The sequence below is a fragment of the Neodiprion fabricii genome, chromosome 5, assembly GCF_021155785.1.
Source record: "Neodiprion fabricii isolate iyNeoFabr1 chromosome 5, iyNeoFabr1.1, whole genome shotgun sequence".
Classification (NCBI taxonomy): Eukaryota; Metazoa; Arthropoda; class Insecta; order Hymenoptera; family Diprionidae; genus Neodiprion; species Neodiprion fabricii.
In genome coordinates, this window is record NC_060243.1 from 26,000,706 (window position 1) to 26,018,586 (window position 17,881).

Below are 17,881 nucleotides of genomic sequence, written 5' to 3' on the forward strand. Positions count from 1 at the left end.
AAAAGTCCTATAGGGTCTCATTTTCTTCGGTTTTTAGTGAAGAATCACGCGGGCCAAAAAAGTTTTTGTGCAAGTTCCACAAAAGTGGTCGAAAATTGATATGTCTCGATTTAAAAACGTATAAGTTGTTCTCTTGCGGCCGGAAATTAAAGTTCGCGTGGGGTGTTTCTTACGCCCCCCCCCCCCCCTGCCGTTCTAGGGTTCACCTTCGTGAACTCAAAATTGTGGAACATATAGGAGGGGTTAAGACTACAAGTGGTGCAAGTCAGTTTGATCTAATTTTTTAGGACAAAGGAATTTGGTCCTTTGTGAATCTTAAATACGGATTTCTTTGTTCCGAAAAATTAGGTTACACTGACCCACACTACTTGCATTCTCATAGTTTTATATCAACGATATTTTGTGTCAAACTTACACGTAAAAGGACTTGGAATAACGTGTGTGAAAATAAAAAAAAAAAATACATGTATTAACTATCTTGTGTTCGTAATATTTTATATACCTGGCATCATTTCACCCGCCATTACTGCTCCCTTGTCCGAACTTTCGCCAATGCGAACTAGGCCCTGTCCCGTTTGATTCCGATGATCGAGGTTCGACTGTACATAAGTATCTTCAAAATTATATTTTATACTTCAAAATTCTTTGAGAATATCAAAGAGCATGAAAAAGTTTACAGATTCTGCAAAAAGGGAAGGTAACATACTTTCGCACGTCGCAGGACAAGCGAAATGATAAGTTCGACATTTTGGCATTTGCTGGGAGTAACGTTATTAGAATATTTTACCGTGATACTTTCTAATTTTAATTGCCAATGCGATAAGATTCGGAACAAGTATACAACGCATCGGAAAAAATCGGGGCAGAAAAGGTCACGTTCACCTTGACGCTATTTCGTCGCGACCTTGCAGAACGATAAGTAAACAAGCTCGCGCAACAAGTGTATATATACCGTCCGTAGCTCCGCATACACATGTATCTATTAATTTGATCCGCAAGGCTTTGCGAATCTGCTGCAGATCGCGTGCGCGAATTAATGTCTGCACTTTGCGGACGCGTAAGAAACTATGCGCGAGGCAGGAATCAGCGCCCCCGCCCCCCTTCCGCCCCAAATCACCGTTAAATTTCAACTAAATTCAATTATCACTTTATTACTGCAGGGTACATTGATGATCAGTTAAATACGAGGTGGTCTGCGTTCCAGTTGGCTCTAAATTTTTCGTACCCAAAAGAGCCTTGGTACTCTCACCTTCTTTCATCCAGAGTTGAACCTATAATATTGTAACATAGTTGATTAATTTAGATTTGTGTAACGTAGCATGCCATGTTTCGTTCGGGTGAATTTACCTGTTTGTGGAGGAGGTCTCTTCTGTGGCCAGGTGGTTCCTTAGCTAAAAGAGGCACCAGCATTTCTAAACAGGATTTAAACTTCTCAAGGGCAACTTCGTACTTCCCTTCAGAGAGATACTGCTCTGCAATCTCACCTATTTCTAAGGCATCGCACATACCTGCTGTACTTTTGCTCAGGCTACCTATTTCCGAACGTGAATATTTAGCTATTTCGTATAGATTTTGATTTTATAAATTTCTACTTCAGTCCATTCCAATCGTTAACATCAACTTAGCATGAGCAGGTGAACAGAAACGGGAGATAAATCGAACTGCACAGTCTTTTGGGCGAAAGAAATCAGCAGAGTACTTAGCTTTTCAAAATCTGACACTGACCTTATTTATAAAGCAGATAAACAAGAAAGCACATTTTGTTTTTGAATTTTTTTTCAAGTGTCAAGGTTCATTTATATGAAATCCAGGAAACTTTTAAAATGGGAGATTCAAACTACGTTCATCTCATTTACTTGTTCCAATGATGTAAATATTCCGAAAATAGCTTCACCCATTTCATTGGCTTTAAAAATATTATATTTAAATAATGGGAAAGAACTACACTTTCATTAATTACTCTTAATTAATCAGTGAACAATTCATATTGTACAACGCATTGTGTAAATCACTGGTGACCCATACAACCGGTGGAGATAAGAAAATATCGACTTGTTACTTTTTTCCAGATACCACCAAATATTTCGCCATCAGACAGAATAACATAAATATGTAGAAAAAAAGGGTGCGTGTGAATTTACTCCCGTTTCCCTTTCATGCCCTCATTTTTATCATTGTACCAACATAATTTGCGGTAGCTGTTTCTGTCAAAGGACTCTTTCTTCGCCAATGCCCCCTGCACCTCTGGGACTGTCTTTGTTTTATCAGTATTATCCACATAGTCATCGGCGTAAACGCTTTTCAGTTCCTCTGCTCGTTTTATATAATCATTGACACGAAGCCTCAGAGCCTCTTTCCTTTGTGGATCAGTCTCATCTAAGGAATTATAAGTATCTTCACATTTCCATTCCGATTATAAATTGTACATGCATAATATTCGCAGCCATTCACAATAAATGAAAAAATTTCACTTCCTCTTCTCCACTGCCTGCATCTACTACCCTTGTATTTTATCCATCGGGTCGGCGTGCCCATTTCTTTATCAACGCCAGTCCGACGTATCAACACATTTGACACACACACACAAACACAAACAGAGAGAGAGATAGATAAATACAGTGATGTTATCGTACTGGTAACTAATGGTATGAAGTATCTGAGAGCGTCGCAGTAGTGGTGAAAAGCTTCCTTCTGATTTTTCTCCCTATCCAGCTGTACCGCCTTGTGTACAAGCACAACAGCTTTGTCATAGTTGTCTTTGGTCGGTGCGTGAACCAGGTCTAAGAACTCGTGGGCAAAGAACTCGTCAAACGTAATTCTCTCCGAAGGATTGTGCTTCAACAGCGAAGTTATCAAATCTTTGCACTCTGGAGTTATATACGAGTTTTTAGGGAGCTGTATAGCGCATAAAAAATTTATCCATATTTTCAATCCAAAGACAACACTATAAAAATTCCGATCAAGTAAGTCCACAATCAACATGCCTCCATGCTTTACTACGAGAATCTCGTGAATCATATCCTTTGAGTGAGGTGCCTTTCTACCTTACGTTAACCGTTGCAAAATGACCCCTAAGGCCGGTATAAAAGATTCGATGCAAAGCAGTGCGTAATAACTAGAGCGCATATAAGCCACGATTGAAAAACGACAAGAGACTTGAAAGATTTCCTTAGCTCTGACGTGTCTTGGTATTTAAAATAACATTGAAACATTCTGACGCATTTCAAAAGATCTTCACGAGTCTTAAGATTTTGTGTAATTTGAAAAGATTTCACAAAGATGCACACTAGATTGTATGATTGATTGTTCTGTGGTTAAGAAAAGTAATATGAAAATAAAACCCAGATACACTACAAAAACAATTATTTTTACGTAGGGTAGGGCTATAGTGTTTTAATTGCATACAATATACTATAAAATTTTTCAGCCAGTGTTCGAACCATAATTTCTGTCTATAAATCACCTCAATTGGACGTCTGTCCTTAATTTTTTCAGCCAGTTCTTGAAAGCTGCTGCTAGAGTAAGGAGCCTTGCCAAAAAGACACTCGTACATGATGATACCGACGCTCCAGAGATCGACTCTGGCATCGTATTTGTGGTCTAGCAAGATTTCAGGTGCCATGTAAAGCGGTGAACCACGCATGGCAAATTTGTGTTCATAATTAGCCAAGTACTGAGCAAAACCAAAGTCTGAAAATGGTTCAGGATAAGTGGGTAAATATTTTTTCAAGAGGCGTTTAGAAAATTCGTGTGCGATTGTATACGAAGCTGATATTTGCTAAAATAACAAATCAGCATTCGATTTGAAAGCACTGGAAGCGTGTGGAATATCAATAAATTTGATGCTCGTTTTTTCTACTCTTTCACTTTAGGCTAGTTCGTTTGATTTCGCTCATTTGAAACGTGCTGTATAATTAACGCACCTCCAACTTTTAGTGTGAGTTTCGGTGTGTTCATAAGCAACAAATTTTGCGGTTTGAGATCCATATGACAAACGTTATGACTGCGTAGAAATTTTAATGCTAACGCAAGTTGTTGTAAAAATTTGCGACAAATATTTTCTGGCAATCTGTGCTTTCTCTTAATGAATTTCGACAAGTCACCTCCGTCGCAATATTCCATCACAATGTATATGTACCTGAACAATAAATATAATTGAAAATATAAGTGATTTTTTATTTTTTTGCTCAATAAAAACTCGACAGTTTACCCTCTTTATACTTATTAGTTGAAACATTGTTGCCTTAATTTCAGGTACGAACCTGTCGTCCCAAAAGAAGTCCTTCATCTCTACAATGTGTTCATGTTTCAATATTTTTAATAGCCTTATCTCCGTGATTATGTTCTCTATAGCAGACTTTGACAAGGTTGACTTGTCCATCGATTTTATTGCGACCACATCCTTAGATCCACCCTACACAAAGGATTATTAAACTCTCGAAGTTGACGTCGCTATTTTTTGTTCTTTTTTTTTCTTTTCTCATACGTTTTTGCGTCCATTTGATCATTGTTTCTCTCATCACAGCCTTCCATATTGTATACATAATAATACATAACGTAACATAGTATAACATAACCTCAAATGTACACACGCACTTTTTTGAAGGCTTTGTAAACAGTCGCGTAGCTTCCAGAGCCAATCTTCTCGAGGAGCGAGTAATCCTTGATGGTAGGCAGACTCATGTTTGTCCTTATCGAATTTCAAGTCGCAATTAACCAGCGAGGTTTCGCGCGTTAGCTACTCGTCGCGGATGACAGGTACGAGCAGTGCGAAATTGTCCGCATGTTATTAAACGAAAAACGCGTTAATAATCGATCTTCGACTCAGGCGTTTCACGTAGTTGGCGTAAGAAGGCGCCTACCGACGAATCACAAAGCCGTTTATCTGCAGACCGCAGTTCCGCTGCCGCAACTCGCGTCGACGCGCGCGATTTTCCTCTTCTCGTTTCTCGGAACGGTAGTTTCGTTGTTTTTTTTTCCTCTTGCTTTTCCGTATTTCTTTTCAAAGTTCACAGTGAAATTCTGCGTAAATTTTCGCCTCCACGCTCCTATAATCCCGAGATCCTATCAGCGTCGACGATACCGCGACGATATATCGAGAAGCGAAATAACACTCGATATCAACAGCGGACAGCATCGGTCAGCATCAGCAACACCACTCCGGGATGACGGACGTGACTCCAGCAGTGGTAGCAGAAGTGAAATGAGCTTGTTCGCCGCGTTGCTGTTGCTGCAATGATGGGGCATGGTGGGATGTGGTGCGAAAAAAAAACGGAATGCGAAACGTCACGTCACCAAACCGCGCTCATCATTGGTCCTGACAAATTTAAAACCGTCAGGTATTGGCCGCGGCTTGAAAAGTAGGCGCCCCATATGCCATCGCATGACAACTTTCCAAACACGCCGTGGCGTGGCGCTAGCCCCCAGACTCGTTCTGCGCGTCTGCCATTAGTGGATCAGCTGCCGAATATAAGCTCGAGTGTTTTTGGCAGCTGATTTGTGTATTCTTAGAGCCGTTGCACGTCGCGATATAGGTTCGATTAATTCTCCAGCCCTTTGTCCTGGAGACGGGACCCCCCGTCGGATCACCCAAGGGGTTAAAATAACGCCGCGACAAGGCCCCCGTGTCTCGATTATCTGTCACTAGGTAAATAATGATACCAAGTGCCGTGCGCTCTCTGCGTGCATATGTATAATATTGGTACACCTACACAAGCATATATTACATACAAGTATGGGTATACACATGTGTGTACGTCCTACGGTACGTTCGTATAAAGTTTCCCGTGATTCTCTGCGCGTTTCAGAACCCAGCACTGCTCGCTACGGTGACGTCATGTGCTGAAAGATCGTCGCTCGCCCGCTCGCTGGTTCTCCGAACAACGAATAACACAGGTGCACGGCACCAGTTTCGCCTAGCTAACCCGTTGCTGCAGTTGACGAATCGCGTTAGCTGCCTTTGTGTCGTTTTCACAACTATTCCCACCGTTCTCTGGGCTCGCAATACAACGAAATCTAAATTCGTCGGGGGTCATCCCGCGGTAAAGTGCGGATCACACAGAATCCGTTTGTTCGCACATATTCACTAGGTGGTAGGGTTCCCGTCTAATCTCGAGTCGCGAAACTAATCGCGGCATTGTTTCACCCTTTGATTCTATTTAGTTTTGTTCCTTTTGTTTAGTTTTTTTTCCCTTTTATTTATTTTTTCCATTCGTTCAGTCGTACGTACTACCTGTTTTGCTGTTCTTCTACACCTTCAATTCCCATTTGTCATTATACTTATCGAACTGTTTCACAAACAGTTTCGTGCTGGTGTTGGTGAACGGATAAATATCTCAAACCGACGAGAGACACAGACACAGACGCATCTTACAATAAAAAAAAAAAGGACAATTGATCTACGCGCGTGATTTGGACAATTTATACTCGAAAAATCCATTCGATCGTATCTCTGTTCGCTATCCATCAATCACGACGGCCACGGTGGGCAGAAACGGGAAGAACGTGCAATCAGTCTTCTGAGGAAAAAATCACGCTATAAACAAAGTAGCCCAGCAAAATACATAATAAACCCCGATAATAATGGATTCTGAGGAAGAGACGCCCTATGACGACGTTGATTCGGGTAACGAGTCCAGCGGTGATGACGTCGATTTCGCTATGGACATTGAGTCCGGGAATCCCCGCGAACGAGCCACAGATATTGACGATTATCCTTTCGAAGTTTTATCGACCGAAGAGATCGTTCAGCATATGGTGGACTCGATTAAAGACGTAAACACCGTCGTCGAGGTGAGTGATTTCGGTCGTTGAATTCATTCCTCCGCCTTCGCAATCAGTCACGTCAAAACTACACGAGGTTGAAGTTAGTAACGTTATCGTAACGAACCATTGCGGAAAAGTCACTATTTTCCTAATTTTACAATGATTTTGAACGAACCAAGATTTCGAAATGTGAGTGTGTTTTGTTTTATTACGGTTTATCGAATTTCAGACTATTTCAAAATCGCGATATAACTGCTTTTCCTCGGCGTGAATCTTTACGATAACGTTACTAACTTCAATGTGATAAAACTACACATATATTTTGCCGTTGACCAAAGAAGAAAAATAACATTTTCTCGGGAACGAAATTACAGAAACCTCTTTATATAAACCTTTTTATCCTCGATAAGTGATCACTGATCTCTAAATCGCGGTCGTTCGTCCTTTGTTTATCTCTCCCAACTCCTATTTTCGATCCACTCGCCGTTTTCAAGACTGCTTCTTTGTCTTCTCCGGATCAGCTGATCGCCTTCATGCTTGCTTGTATGTATTATGCGAGTTGCTGCTGCAATTTCACCTTGCAAGCTATAAGCGTGTTTGTGTTTTCTTTTTTTCCGTCTTTTTTACTCCCCCCACCCTTTCCTTACAATTTTCGCATTTACGAATATCTGGCAAAGGAGAGAGAGAGAGAGTGAGAGTGAGTGAGTGAGTGAGCGAGTGAGTGAGAAAGTGAGGAGTGAGTGAGTGAGGAAACAACTCGTGTATTTTATTTCAATGGAATTGACTACTAGAAATGAATTACCGTATTTTTCGAATTTCCTTATTCATTTTGTTGAGTATGCAATTTAACAGGCCTTTTTTGTACCGTTTTAGATACCTGCAACCACGACTAGGATTTTACTTAATCATTTTAAATGGGACAAAGAGAAATTAATGGAACGTTTTTATGATGGTGATCAAGAAAAATTATTTGCAGAAGCACGCGTTATAAATCCTTTTAGAAAAGGACCCGTCATTAACAGGACCAGATCTTCACAAATATCTCTGGTAATTGATGAAAAATCTGTTGAAGAACATTCAACTTTTGTCGTTTCATTCTGTTCAACAACTTTTCAGTTCTTGGTTCTATTGTTTTTCAGTCTCGACGAACTTCTACAAACGGAACGGAAGAGTGTGGCATATGCTTTATGACATTACCATCGTCGGTGAGTGATGCAATTATTGTTTTGAATGACTCAAATCATTCAGAGCATTTTTGCAGCAGTTCTTTCAATCGTTTCAAAGTTTGCAAAAAAATTCTACTTTGGGAGAATTTTTAGTTTATTATATAATGGCCAAGCTAAAAAGAAAATGTATGTCCAATTGTTGTTACTTTCGTAGAAATAATTTAGTACAATCTCTCTCAAGCTGGTATAATGTATTAAATATTAGATAAACTGTCGATAAAATTCAATGAAATGCTAATGAAATCTAAATCCTGCACGATGAATATTTAGAATTTAGAAGAGTAATTTGTTTGCGAACTTAAATGAATATGTAGAGAATTGTCCATAAAGAAAAGTGATAGTAATTATTTTTTATTTTAATGAGAAAAGTGCCGTATATTTTGCAAGTCAAGCTCTGATTGCTTTTTAAAATCGACACACTTCTCATTTTGTGGAAGTAATTATCCGCCACCAATCCTGTAACAACAGTAAACGTTTTACTGTCATATAACATTAACGCTTAATATTGTGACGTAGTAAAATTTAATATATAACTATTCTGTCTAAACGAAGCCTGAACTGCCATTGATTTGTTAATCAAATTAGACGGTAAACAGTGTTCGAAGCCTTGAACTCCAAAGGCATGCCAGCAGCTTGGCTCTAATTAATACACAAAGCAAACGGATTGTGAATGAAATAAACCTTGATGTAGTATCAAAATTTATTTATCCCCTCAACTATTAAACAATAGTGACGCAAGTTTTTTTTTTTTTATACTTGCGGTAACTTATCATTTCTGGTTTTATTACGAACACATTTTTTTATTGCCTCTAACAGATGATGACTGGGTTGGAATGTGGACATAGATTCTGCACAGGGTGCTGGGGAGAATATCTAACTACAAAAATTATGGAGGAAGGTGTTGGCCAGACAATAGCCTGTGCCGCTCACGCCTGCGACATACTAGTCGACGACGCCAGTGTTATGAGACTTGTCAAAGACTCTAGAGTAAAATTGAAGTATCAGCATCTCATTACGAACAGTTTTGTCGAAGTAAGCGCATATGTATACTACATAGTAGTAACTATATAGTAGTATAAAGGTAAATACATTTGAAAATTGACTTTATTTCAGGTCTGGTAGTACATTGACATCTCATGATTCGCACTCACTTGTCTTTCCCACGTTAATAACTTTTTTAATTTGAAAATTCACTTGTAAATACATTTCAAATGAAAAATTAATTTCTGAATCCTTCTTAACCGATGTTTTTAACCAGTATTGCCGACTAAAACATTTTCATTACCCTTCCCAATACAAGATAATCTTCAACGTCAACATACTTAACAGGCTCCGCATGTCTTTTTTGAACATCCACTTGACGATTGGTTAAATAATTCAAATTTTCGGAGAGTTTCATTACTTTGTTGCACCTGTACTTGAATTTTACTTACTTTCATCACTTAATTTCAACAGAAAATTGTGTTCACGCCTCGAATTATAATTAATATCACCTAATTTTTCAGTGTAACAGACTGCTGAGGTGGTGCCCGTCACCGGACTGCAATAATGCGATAAAAGTGCAATATGTAGAACCAAGACCAGTGACGTGTAAATGTGGGCACACGTTTTGTTTCCATTGTGGAGAGAACTGGCACGACCCTGTTAAATGTCACTTGTTAAGAAAATGGATTAAGAAGTGCGATGACGATTCTGAAACCTCCAACTGGATTGCGGCAAACACAAAAGAGTGTCCGAAGTGCAACGTCACCATCGAAAAGGATGGAGGTTGTAATCACATGGTGTGCAAAAACCAAAATTGTAAAGCGGACTTTTGCTGGGTCTGCCTTGGACCGTGGGAACCGCACGGTTCCAGCTGGTATAACTGTAACAGATACGACGAGGAGGAAGCCAAAGCAGCTAGAGATGCTCAAGAGAAATCTAGGTCGGCACTACAAAGATATTTATTCTATTGTAATAGATACATGAATCACATGCAGTCGCTCAAGTTTGAGAGCAAATTGTACGCCAGTGTCAAAGAGAAGATGGAGGAGATGCAACAGCATAATATGTCTTGGATAGAGGTGAGTTTTGATAACGATTACTCGTTAGGTACGTTTGCAAAGTCGAAACTTATGTGACTTATGATTTAAGAAACCTCGCACGCTCAAATGTGAAATAAAAAAAATAAACTAAGAATTTCTTCCTGTTCTAACATTCATGTACATAAATTGCAAAACTATATATAGCAGAAGGAAAACAGAAACAATTTATTTACGACGCTATTTGGATTTCAGGTACAATTTTTGAAGAAAGCAGTAGATATATTGTGTTCCTGTCGGCAAACTCTCATGTACACATACGTGTTTGCCTATTACTTGAGGAAAAATAATCAGTCTGTGATCTTTGAAGATAACCAGAGAGACTTGGAAAGTGCGACCGAGTGTTTGTCTGAATACCTAGAGCGGGATATAACGAGTGAGAATCTGGCCGATATAAAGCAGAAAGTACAAGATAAATACAGGTGCGAAATTGTGAATAGTGTCTTTAGTTTGTAAGTTGCTATTACGTTTTTCGTAATTTATTCAACTATATTTTAACATTTTTACACAACAGATATTGCGACAGTCGGAGAAAGGTGCTTCTGGAACACGTCCATGAAGGATATGAGAAGGAGTGGTGGGACTATACAGAATAAATTGTAGGGGAGGGGGGTTTTGTCAAGTTTTATCCAATGGAGATGAGATCGTGAATCCCAATATATCTCGACGTTGCCCGCCACCCATCATTCCCCCATCTCCCCCATTGCCCTCATCCTGCCCCAGCTGTGATATGTCAAGAAGCTGATAAGAGACAGAAAATTAAAGAACAGGTCCTCGAGTGATAAAGAAAAATCATATACATATATATTGATATACATTTGATGACGATATGGTCCGCGTTAACGCATCTCCATTAACATAATGTTGCTATGATTCGATTTTATCATCTTGTTAATTAAAATTTAACACTACCAAGAGACGAAATACAAAGTAATTTGATCCATACTTTTATCTTGTTAGATGAAGTATATATAAAAGTGTGTATATATGTATGTATGTATGTATGTATATTATATATATATGTACACACTATATGTACACAATATATATACACACACATATATATACGTATATATACACACCCTATGTATGTATAGATGTGTGTAATCCGTTTCCCTCCCCCCCTCCGCCCCCCGCCGCGAGAAAAATATTGGACTTGACGCTGTAACAATGCTTTATGGAATGCCTAAGATCGACCGAATGACCATGTGTACTAATCTGAAAATAGTAATTTCAAATTTCGAGTTTCAAGTTTCCCAGTTTCGAGTTTCCCAGTGACAAATCTGTGAGAGCTTCTTAAGGTTAAATGATCAAATAATGTGAACGTGTAGAAGTATACTTAGCGCGTGTTCTGTATGCAATCTACGACTGATCATAACGGACTGCGAGTAGTTGCTGCAAGATGCAATTACCCCAAAATATATAAATCATTTCGAAATCATCATAAATAATATGAATTATAATTTACACCAAATATTTAGCACGCACAATTATTATTATTATTATTATTATTATTATTATTATTATTATTATTTCTGTTGTGATTTTTGTTTTTCATCCTTTCTGCAGCTTGAATTCATTTTCGTCTTAATCAGATAGACCAGGTATACAAAACTTTTCACTAACTCAGTACAGAAGTGTGGATACCAAAGAATAGACTTTGGTTCTCTATTTGACAGAGTAATTGAAACTTCCAAAATATTACCACTTGCACCACATGCTAAAAGTTAACGAAAGAAAAGCAAGAAGAAGTAGCCTTCTATGCTTGTGTATAGAATTTGTGAAACGTTTAGTACGCCAAACTTGTACAGTTGGCTGATCGGTTCGAGTGATATAATGAACAATGTACATTCCACCGTAAGTTTGCTGTATTAAACTCACTTGTCATTATTTGTCAAGCTGATCATTGTTCAGAAATGTTTCATGTTTAATTTCAGTTTTTCACAGATCTGCAACCATCGTTGGATGAATGTTTGCAATGCATGTGTAGAAATCTTATACATTATTTGTAGGTGTTTTATTTTTGGCTTTAAATTTCTTTTGCTTTTTCCCAATCTCATTTTCTGTCCCGCAAAACATCACTAGTCATGGGCTTTCACTGCCAAGTTATATGGAACGGATTAAATTTACGTAACTACCTATTTACCATCGCATATTAGAGTAATGTAGTGTACTGCAGGTGGAAAGGTAAAAAAACAAAAAACTCAAAGATTCAAGCTCAGACACTTTAATCATTGCTATTATTCTTCTCATTAGTTATTGTTAATCACTTGATCATAATAATATTTCAGGAACAATAACGTAAAATTGTTTCACTTGTACAGATACATAGTGATATACACGTACTATATTATATAGTATAACGGTAAATAAGTAATAATGGAAATGAAATAAGTTTAGAATCTTTTGAAGATTTAATTATTGATTCTTATGATTAGAAAAAATTTTGTGAGAAAATAGTGGATAAAAGAGGAGAAGAGAGTAAAAAAATACTAATTCGGTCGTTTTCTGTACAGTTTGCAAATTTGATTAGGAATAAGTAAATTGTTATATATCTATATATATAAAAATATATTTCTTTTTTCTTTTTTAAATTATACATTTTGTTATGCCTTGCGAATTCAAGTTTGGTTTTAAAAGTGGAAGAAAGAAGAAACAAGTCTTAGCAATTGACGATCGGCTAATTATAATTATCACTGATGATATTCCTTTGAAAAACCCGTAATGACAATGTGTTTTTGGCGTTCCAGCACACAACTTAAAATCCGATATGTACATTTTCATCTCTGTTATTTTTATTTTACAATATTTCCTGTCGCCATTATATCACTCTTAAATACTAAGATAATGGCTTGGATCTTGACGATAAAGTCTAATACTTTGGAACAGATTGTTATAAATAATTAAATAAGAATTTTTTTTTTATGACACGTTTTTGCCTGGATCTTGACGATAAAGACTAATAATTTGGAACAGATTATTATAAATAACTAAATAAGCACATTTTTTCTGTCACGTTTTTCATGTTTCATCCCATAAAAATCAAACTTTTGTCATAAGCTCTCTGTTTTACTCTCGAATAAATTTTTTTTTTTTTTTACCTAGAATTGATAGACTATTTGGTCTTTAGCATTGTGTCTCGATTCAACATTCTTTTAGATATTATGAGCTTATAAGCTTACCCTCCCCAATTTATCAGGAATTATTACACGTCGTAACTGAAGTGGTAACACGCAGAGGAATAAGATAAAAAAATACTGAATAAAACACTTAAAGTGTTCTAGTACAGGAAAATTGCACGTGATTAGGCGTACACATTTGTGGTTAAAACCCTTGTTGAATGCGTGTACGACTGACTGAACGCTATGGTGGCTCATTATGAATGCGTAAATGAGATTAAGGCTTATTTTTATTATTATTATTATTATTAGTATTACTATTATTATCCGGTGATTGAAATTAATTGAAAAGTAAAAATGAAGAAAGAAGCTACAACATCCTTAGCGTCTAGTCATTCTTCATACGTCCATAGAACCCAGCCTTACTTGTAATGAAATGAAATAAGTTTTATTAATAATATTACGTACCTAACAACAAACAGGTCTTAATACCGCATTGTTTTCACTGTTTCCGATCGGAATAAATCGCTTGTAAAATATTAAATTATACCTTATCATAGTTTTGTTAGATATTTGATTAGCCAATTTTCCAATATATAGATAATAATAATAAAAGTTTAGTAAAACTTTTTGTCTCATTCAAAAGCTCTACCACCCATCATCAAAAGATTCCTTAGAAATCCAATAAGTAACAGGTATTTGTCAAAATGATAACCACAGAATTAAGATATTAAAAGTGTTTATTATCGCAATCTAAGTTCGTACAAAAACTTCAATGACAAAGGTATTAAAACTAAAAAATAGAGAGTTTATCGTGCATACAAAAATTGTTACAACACATTTTATAAATCTTTAAATTACATATTAGATTATAATTTGTAGGACAGACGCTACTGTAAACCACTAATGGCCAAGCATACATACATTATATTGCTATCCCAAAACACAAGGATTGAATATCGTACATGACGTTCTCCTTCCTTGTATTCTGAGAGCATTATCATTTATGAAATTTGTTATTTAATATATTTTCTACCTAGAATAAATTATAAATAAATACAAATAGTTTGCTTTCTACCTAAATTCAATACAATTTTGAGATTCTTGTTTTTTTGTTGGTTTTGAGATCAGATTAATTGATTTTGAGTATTATTATTATAATTATTTTCCTTCTACTTATACTTCATCAAGTTATTTATTTTCACCGATATCTGTGCTAAGCCGAGGCTGAAGCTTAAGCTAATTATTTAAAGGTAAAAAATCATCACTATTACCTTTATTTGAGAAATTTCCTTTGCAATATAGTATTGTTACCGTATGCAACAGCAAACTCGCAGTGCGTTGTCGTTAATGTAAGTTATCTGAATATACAAGTTGTACAGGCTCCACAAATAAGTAATTTATAGAGAAACTTGTTTGGTAGGATGACAAAATTACGAACAAGAACTTTCCCAAATTTTTTTTCAGATGGCGCTATTATAATTCCAATACAATTAAATTCGTTGGTCTTGTTAATATTCGTTACTCTTACAAATTTCATAAAACATTCATATTAGTTGTCGACATTTATTACATGTAGTAATGAGTTTATATCAACTTCAAGATGTCTAATGGTTGGGAAATTTTCAATTTGAGGGATTATCTTGTCTTAAAGAAATGTGTCAAAAATGAAATATTGGCTTGGATACTTTAAAATCCAGTCACTGGACATTCTAACAAATGCAACAGAAATTTTTGAAACGTCGTTGTTTCTTTGAAAATTGTTTCAACGACTCTAATCACAGAATATAAGTACTTGAAAATTTGTTCTTTATTCATTGTTCTCTTCTTCAGTATAATTACTATTCAACGTTTACCTTGGATTAAATACCTTAAGATGCTACAGTCAGAATTATGGCAATCAATCCCAGGGTTGTACCAGTCATTAGTAGACTGCGCCAAATGGCTCCACTGACCTCTTCGGCAACTGGATACTCTATACAAAGTTGTTCCTGAAAATATCATATTCTTATTCACACTGATGTTCATTTATCGGGTAATATTGAAGCATTTTTCGAATTCAGCAGAACGGCAAGCTTGGACTTGTAGCACCAAGAACATAGAGAGAAATTCATACCAGTGATGATAAGTTTCACAATGCAACTGGCGAGACCTATTTATTGTATTTTACTATTGAAAAGCCATATGTGATTTCACTGCTAATATTGCAGGTACAAAAAATCGTGTAAGATTTTTGTACCAATTTTTGCTGGAGTAATGAGGTACAGTAAATGGCCCAGTGATAGTGCAATGGTGCTACTCACCCATCCTCCATATCCCTTGATGAAATGGGCGATTTCTTCGCTGACGTACCTCGACACATAAGAGGGTAATTTTTTCTTCAACGCGTACATCCTTCTGTCCCTAGCCCAGAGAGCCAATCGCCCCATAAAAGCATACAGGCAAACAATTCTAGCCCAGGTTATTCCGCCATTGTAGAACAGTTCGTCAGCAACGGCCATGAAAGCCTCGTAAGCGGTATCAGGAACAACATTCAGTCTGTTTACCATACTGGTGAATAGTATACTGTGCTTATTGAGCATCAGGCGTACGTTATGCCGCATGCTTCTGGACACTGGATCCTTTGACACCTGATATAAATCTTCTTTAAGCAGATAGCGTATGACATCGTTACCAAGACGCTCTGCTGTCAGTTCCACCGAATCTTGGCAAGTGTTGTAGCGCAACGGTGGCGAGGATAGGTGAGGAAACAAATACTGAAGACGTATCTAGAAACGAAATAAAAAATACCTACTGTCAGTCAAAGATCAGTTTCGATTTTACTAATTACGGTGAAACGGTAAAGTTTTCAGCTATAGATTGTTGGCAATGTCTGAAAATTGAAAATTTTTCATCCGAATACATAGCGATTAGATAATACAGTTGTTGGGAGATAGTAGACATCTGTTCTTGACCAATCAGAGGGTAATTGGTATTTTAGTAAAGTGTTATTTCAGCAATGACAGAAAAGTAACAAAACTGAAGTAAGCATCGTCGCAACAAAGTTTCAAACTGCTTATTATAACGAGATTCTAAATTCTCTGAGCATCGTTTCTACCATGAAATAACTAAAGTCTCTCAAGATGATTGGGAAAAAGATTACTCTACTTATTTATGAATTTCGTCAAGGCATTATTTACGCTTCAAAAATGTTTACGAGGTTGAAGTGAGTAACGAAACATAATTTCACAATAATTTTGAAGGAACTAAGATTTCGAAGTATGAGTGTGTTTTGTTTTGTAACGGTATACTGAATTTCAAACGAATTAGAAAATCGCGAAATAACGTTTTTTCCCCAGCATGAATCATTACCATAACGTCACTAACTTCAGTATGATAAATTTTTCAATGCCACCTGAATCACCCTGTACATTATATCGATTTCATTGTGCCACATACGGGCAAAATAGCAGCGGTCACGAGTGCGATGCAATACAAAATATCCGTATACGTATGATTGAATTATTGCGGTGTATTACCTGGCAAATTTGGATGAAAGAGGCCGTGATACCGTATCGGCAATTCGCTATCGTGTTCATGCTGCTGGATGAATTCCTGTTACCGGGTGGATCGGGAGGTGGATGATCACATTCCACCGTGCCGCCCACTCTGGAATGCGGCTCCCCCCGAGCTGACGCACTCTGCTCGCCCCGCTCCTTCGTTTCATTGTTAGCACTGTCCCCGGCCATTCTTGAATAATATGCCCTCGGCGGCGGTGTGCGTAAGCGTAGGGAAACACAGGGCTGATAATGACGGTGATAACGGCGAGTAAGCGTTCATTAAATACGAATAAGAAAGATAAGACTTTTTGCCCTTCTATAATTGAATCGGTGTTGAAAAAACCGAGTAGCGAATTTTTTTTTCCGGTTTTTCGACCGCCTCTTTTCCGCCCTTACATTACTCGTTAAAACATGCACCGTGCTCCGCGATTATAGAATTATTACATATTCGGTTATCTCTCACGTATGGTTACAAGCCGATCCATCGGTCGGAACCGTCGAAACACACCGTCGCACACCGCTTTCTACTTTCCCGCGGCCATTTCCGAAGCGGCGCCCCCCACTCTCCCTGCCCTTATCCCTCACTACCGCCGGCTAGGATCATTCACATTTCATCCCCACTCGTCGACTACTAGCTAGCGTACACGCCGTGCACACTCACGCTCTGTTTGAGCCCCGTCTCTCGTGGCTCGTGTGGCAGTGATCGTGACCCGGCGTAGTCGGACCGCCGGCAAGTATCCGCTGCACTTTGCTCCGCGTCATCCACGCAAGTGTGAGTTAGGCTGGTTCTTATTTCCAACTTTTTCGAATTTTGACTCGGCAGCCCTCAGGACTGGTTACAAATAAATGAATAACAATCTCCTTCCAAGCGCGGTTCCCTACCTCACCCCTAAACCCTCGAATAAGGGCTGCGTAGTTTGCCATTTGGAATACACATGTTTTTACTACAATTTCAGTATACCTACACATATTTCGTCGCAGGACGACTTATTTTTTCGGAAACAAGTTCGAGGCGGTCCGGTCACATTTTGAAAAATTTCAAAATAAAGACCACCTTGACGTAGGATTATATTTATGATAAGCATGACAGCCAAGAATGATATTTTTCGAATTTTGACTTGCCCGCCATCAGGAGTGGTTACAATTAAACG

At 37.7% G+C, this 17,881-nt stretch overlaps 3 protein-coding genes across 7 annotated transcripts; 1 reads left to right on the forward strand and 2 right to left on the reverse strand.

Annotated features, from left to right (window-relative positions):
* Window positions 1-1,131: 1,131 nt before the first annotated feature.
* On the reverse strand, window positions 1,132-5,195 carry LOC124183221 (serine/threonine-protein kinase ULK3). 2 transcript variants are annotated; one of them, XM_046571411.1, is made up of 8 exons: window positions 4,597-5,195; window positions 4,263-4,414; window positions 3,924-4,138; window positions 3,464-3,690; window positions 2,634-2,895; window positions 2,185-2,376; window positions 1,348-1,532; window positions 1,132-1,271 (listed from the first exon to the last, which is right to left on the reverse strand). In XM_046571411.1, exons 1-8 carry the CDS (start codon window positions 4,681-4,683, stop codon window positions 1,152-1,154), a joined length of 1,440 nt encoding a protein of 479 aa, XP_046427367.1. In that variant the 5' UTR covers window positions 4,684-5,195; the 3' UTR covers window positions 1,132-1,151. The 2 variants fall into 2 exon arrangements, with proteins under 2 accessions (XP_046427367.1, XP_046427368.1); XM_046571412.1 differs by having other exon boundaries at window positions 4,487-5,195.
* Window positions 5,196-5,211: 16 nt separating this feature from the next.
* LOC124183220 (E3 ubiquitin-protein ligase ariadne-1) lies at window positions 5,212-11,088 on the forward strand. Of its 4 annotated transcripts, XM_046571406.1 has the most exons (9): window positions 5,410-5,647; window positions 5,808-6,041; window positions 6,303-6,792; window positions 7,639-7,812; window positions 7,905-7,970; window positions 8,808-9,023; window positions 9,497-10,054; window positions 10,268-10,494; window positions 10,587-11,088. In XM_046571406.1, the coding sequence occupies exons 3-9, from the start codon at window positions 6,583-6,585 to the stop codon at window positions 10,666-10,668; spliced, it is 1,533 nt and encodes a 510-aa protein (XP_046427362.1). In that variant the 5' UTR covers window positions 5,410-5,647; window positions 5,808-6,041; window positions 6,303-6,582; the 3' UTR covers window positions 10,669-11,088. The 4 variants fall into 4 exon arrangements, with proteins under 4 accessions (XP_046427364.1, XP_046427365.1, XP_046427362.1 ...); XM_046571408.1 differs by lacking the exons at window positions 5,410-5,647; window positions 5,808-6,041 and adding an exon at window positions 5,212-5,339; XM_046571409.1 differs by lacking the exons at window positions 5,410-5,647; window positions 5,808-6,041 and adding an exon at window positions 5,258-5,360.
* Window positions 11,089-13,913: 2,825 nt separating this feature from the next.
* LOC124183223 lies at window positions 13,914-17,597 on the reverse strand. Its single transcript, XM_046571416.1, has 3 exons — window positions 16,710-17,597; window positions 15,495-15,959; window positions 13,914-15,182 (listed from the first exon to the last, which is right to left on the reverse strand). Exons 1-3 carry the CDS (start codon window positions 16,917-16,919, stop codon window positions 15,063-15,065), a joined length of 795 nt encoding a protein of 264 aa, XP_046427372.1. The 5' UTR covers window positions 16,920-17,597; the 3' UTR covers window positions 13,914-15,062.
* Window positions 17,598-17,881: the final 284 nt, after the last annotated feature.

Bases quoted from the DNA above. Each gene is read 5' to 3' on its own strand.
- LOC124183220 (XM_046571408.1), top strand. From the start codon at position 6,583: ATGGATTCTGAGGAAGAGACGCCCTATGACGACGTTGATTCGGGTAAC. The intron at 6,793-7,638 runs GTGAGTGATTTC...GTACCGTTTTAG, and splicing joins ACGTAAACACCGTCGTCGAG to ATACCTGCAACCACGACTAG. The intron at 7,813-7,904 runs GTAATTGATGAA...ATTGTTTTTCAG, and splicing joins GATCTTCACAAATATCTCTG to TCTCGACGAACTTCTACAAA.
- LOC124183221 (XM_046571411.1), bottom strand. From the start codon at position 4,683: ATGAGTCTGCCTACCATCAAGGATTACTCGCTCCTCGAGAAGATTGGC. The intron at 2,896-3,463 runs GTGATTTATAGA...TGCGCTATACAG, and splicing joins AGGACAGACGTCCAATTGAG to CTCCCTAAAAACTCGTATAT. The intron at 2,377-2,633 runs GTACGATAACAT...ATAATTCCTTAG, and splicing joins CTTCATACCATTAGTTACCA to ATGAGACTGATCCACAAAGG.
- LOC124183223 (XM_046571416.1), bottom strand. From the start codon at position 16,919: ATGGCCGGGGACAGTGCTAACAATGAAACGAAGGAGCGGGGCGAGCAG. The intron at 15,960-16,709 runs GTAATACACCGC...TTTCGTTTCTAG, and splicing joins CTTTCATCCAAATTTGCCAG to ATACGTCTTCAGTATTTGTT. The intron at 15,183-15,494 runs GTGAGTAGCACC...TGATATTTTCAG, and splicing joins TCAAGGGATATGGAGGATGG to GAACAACTTTGTATAGAGTA.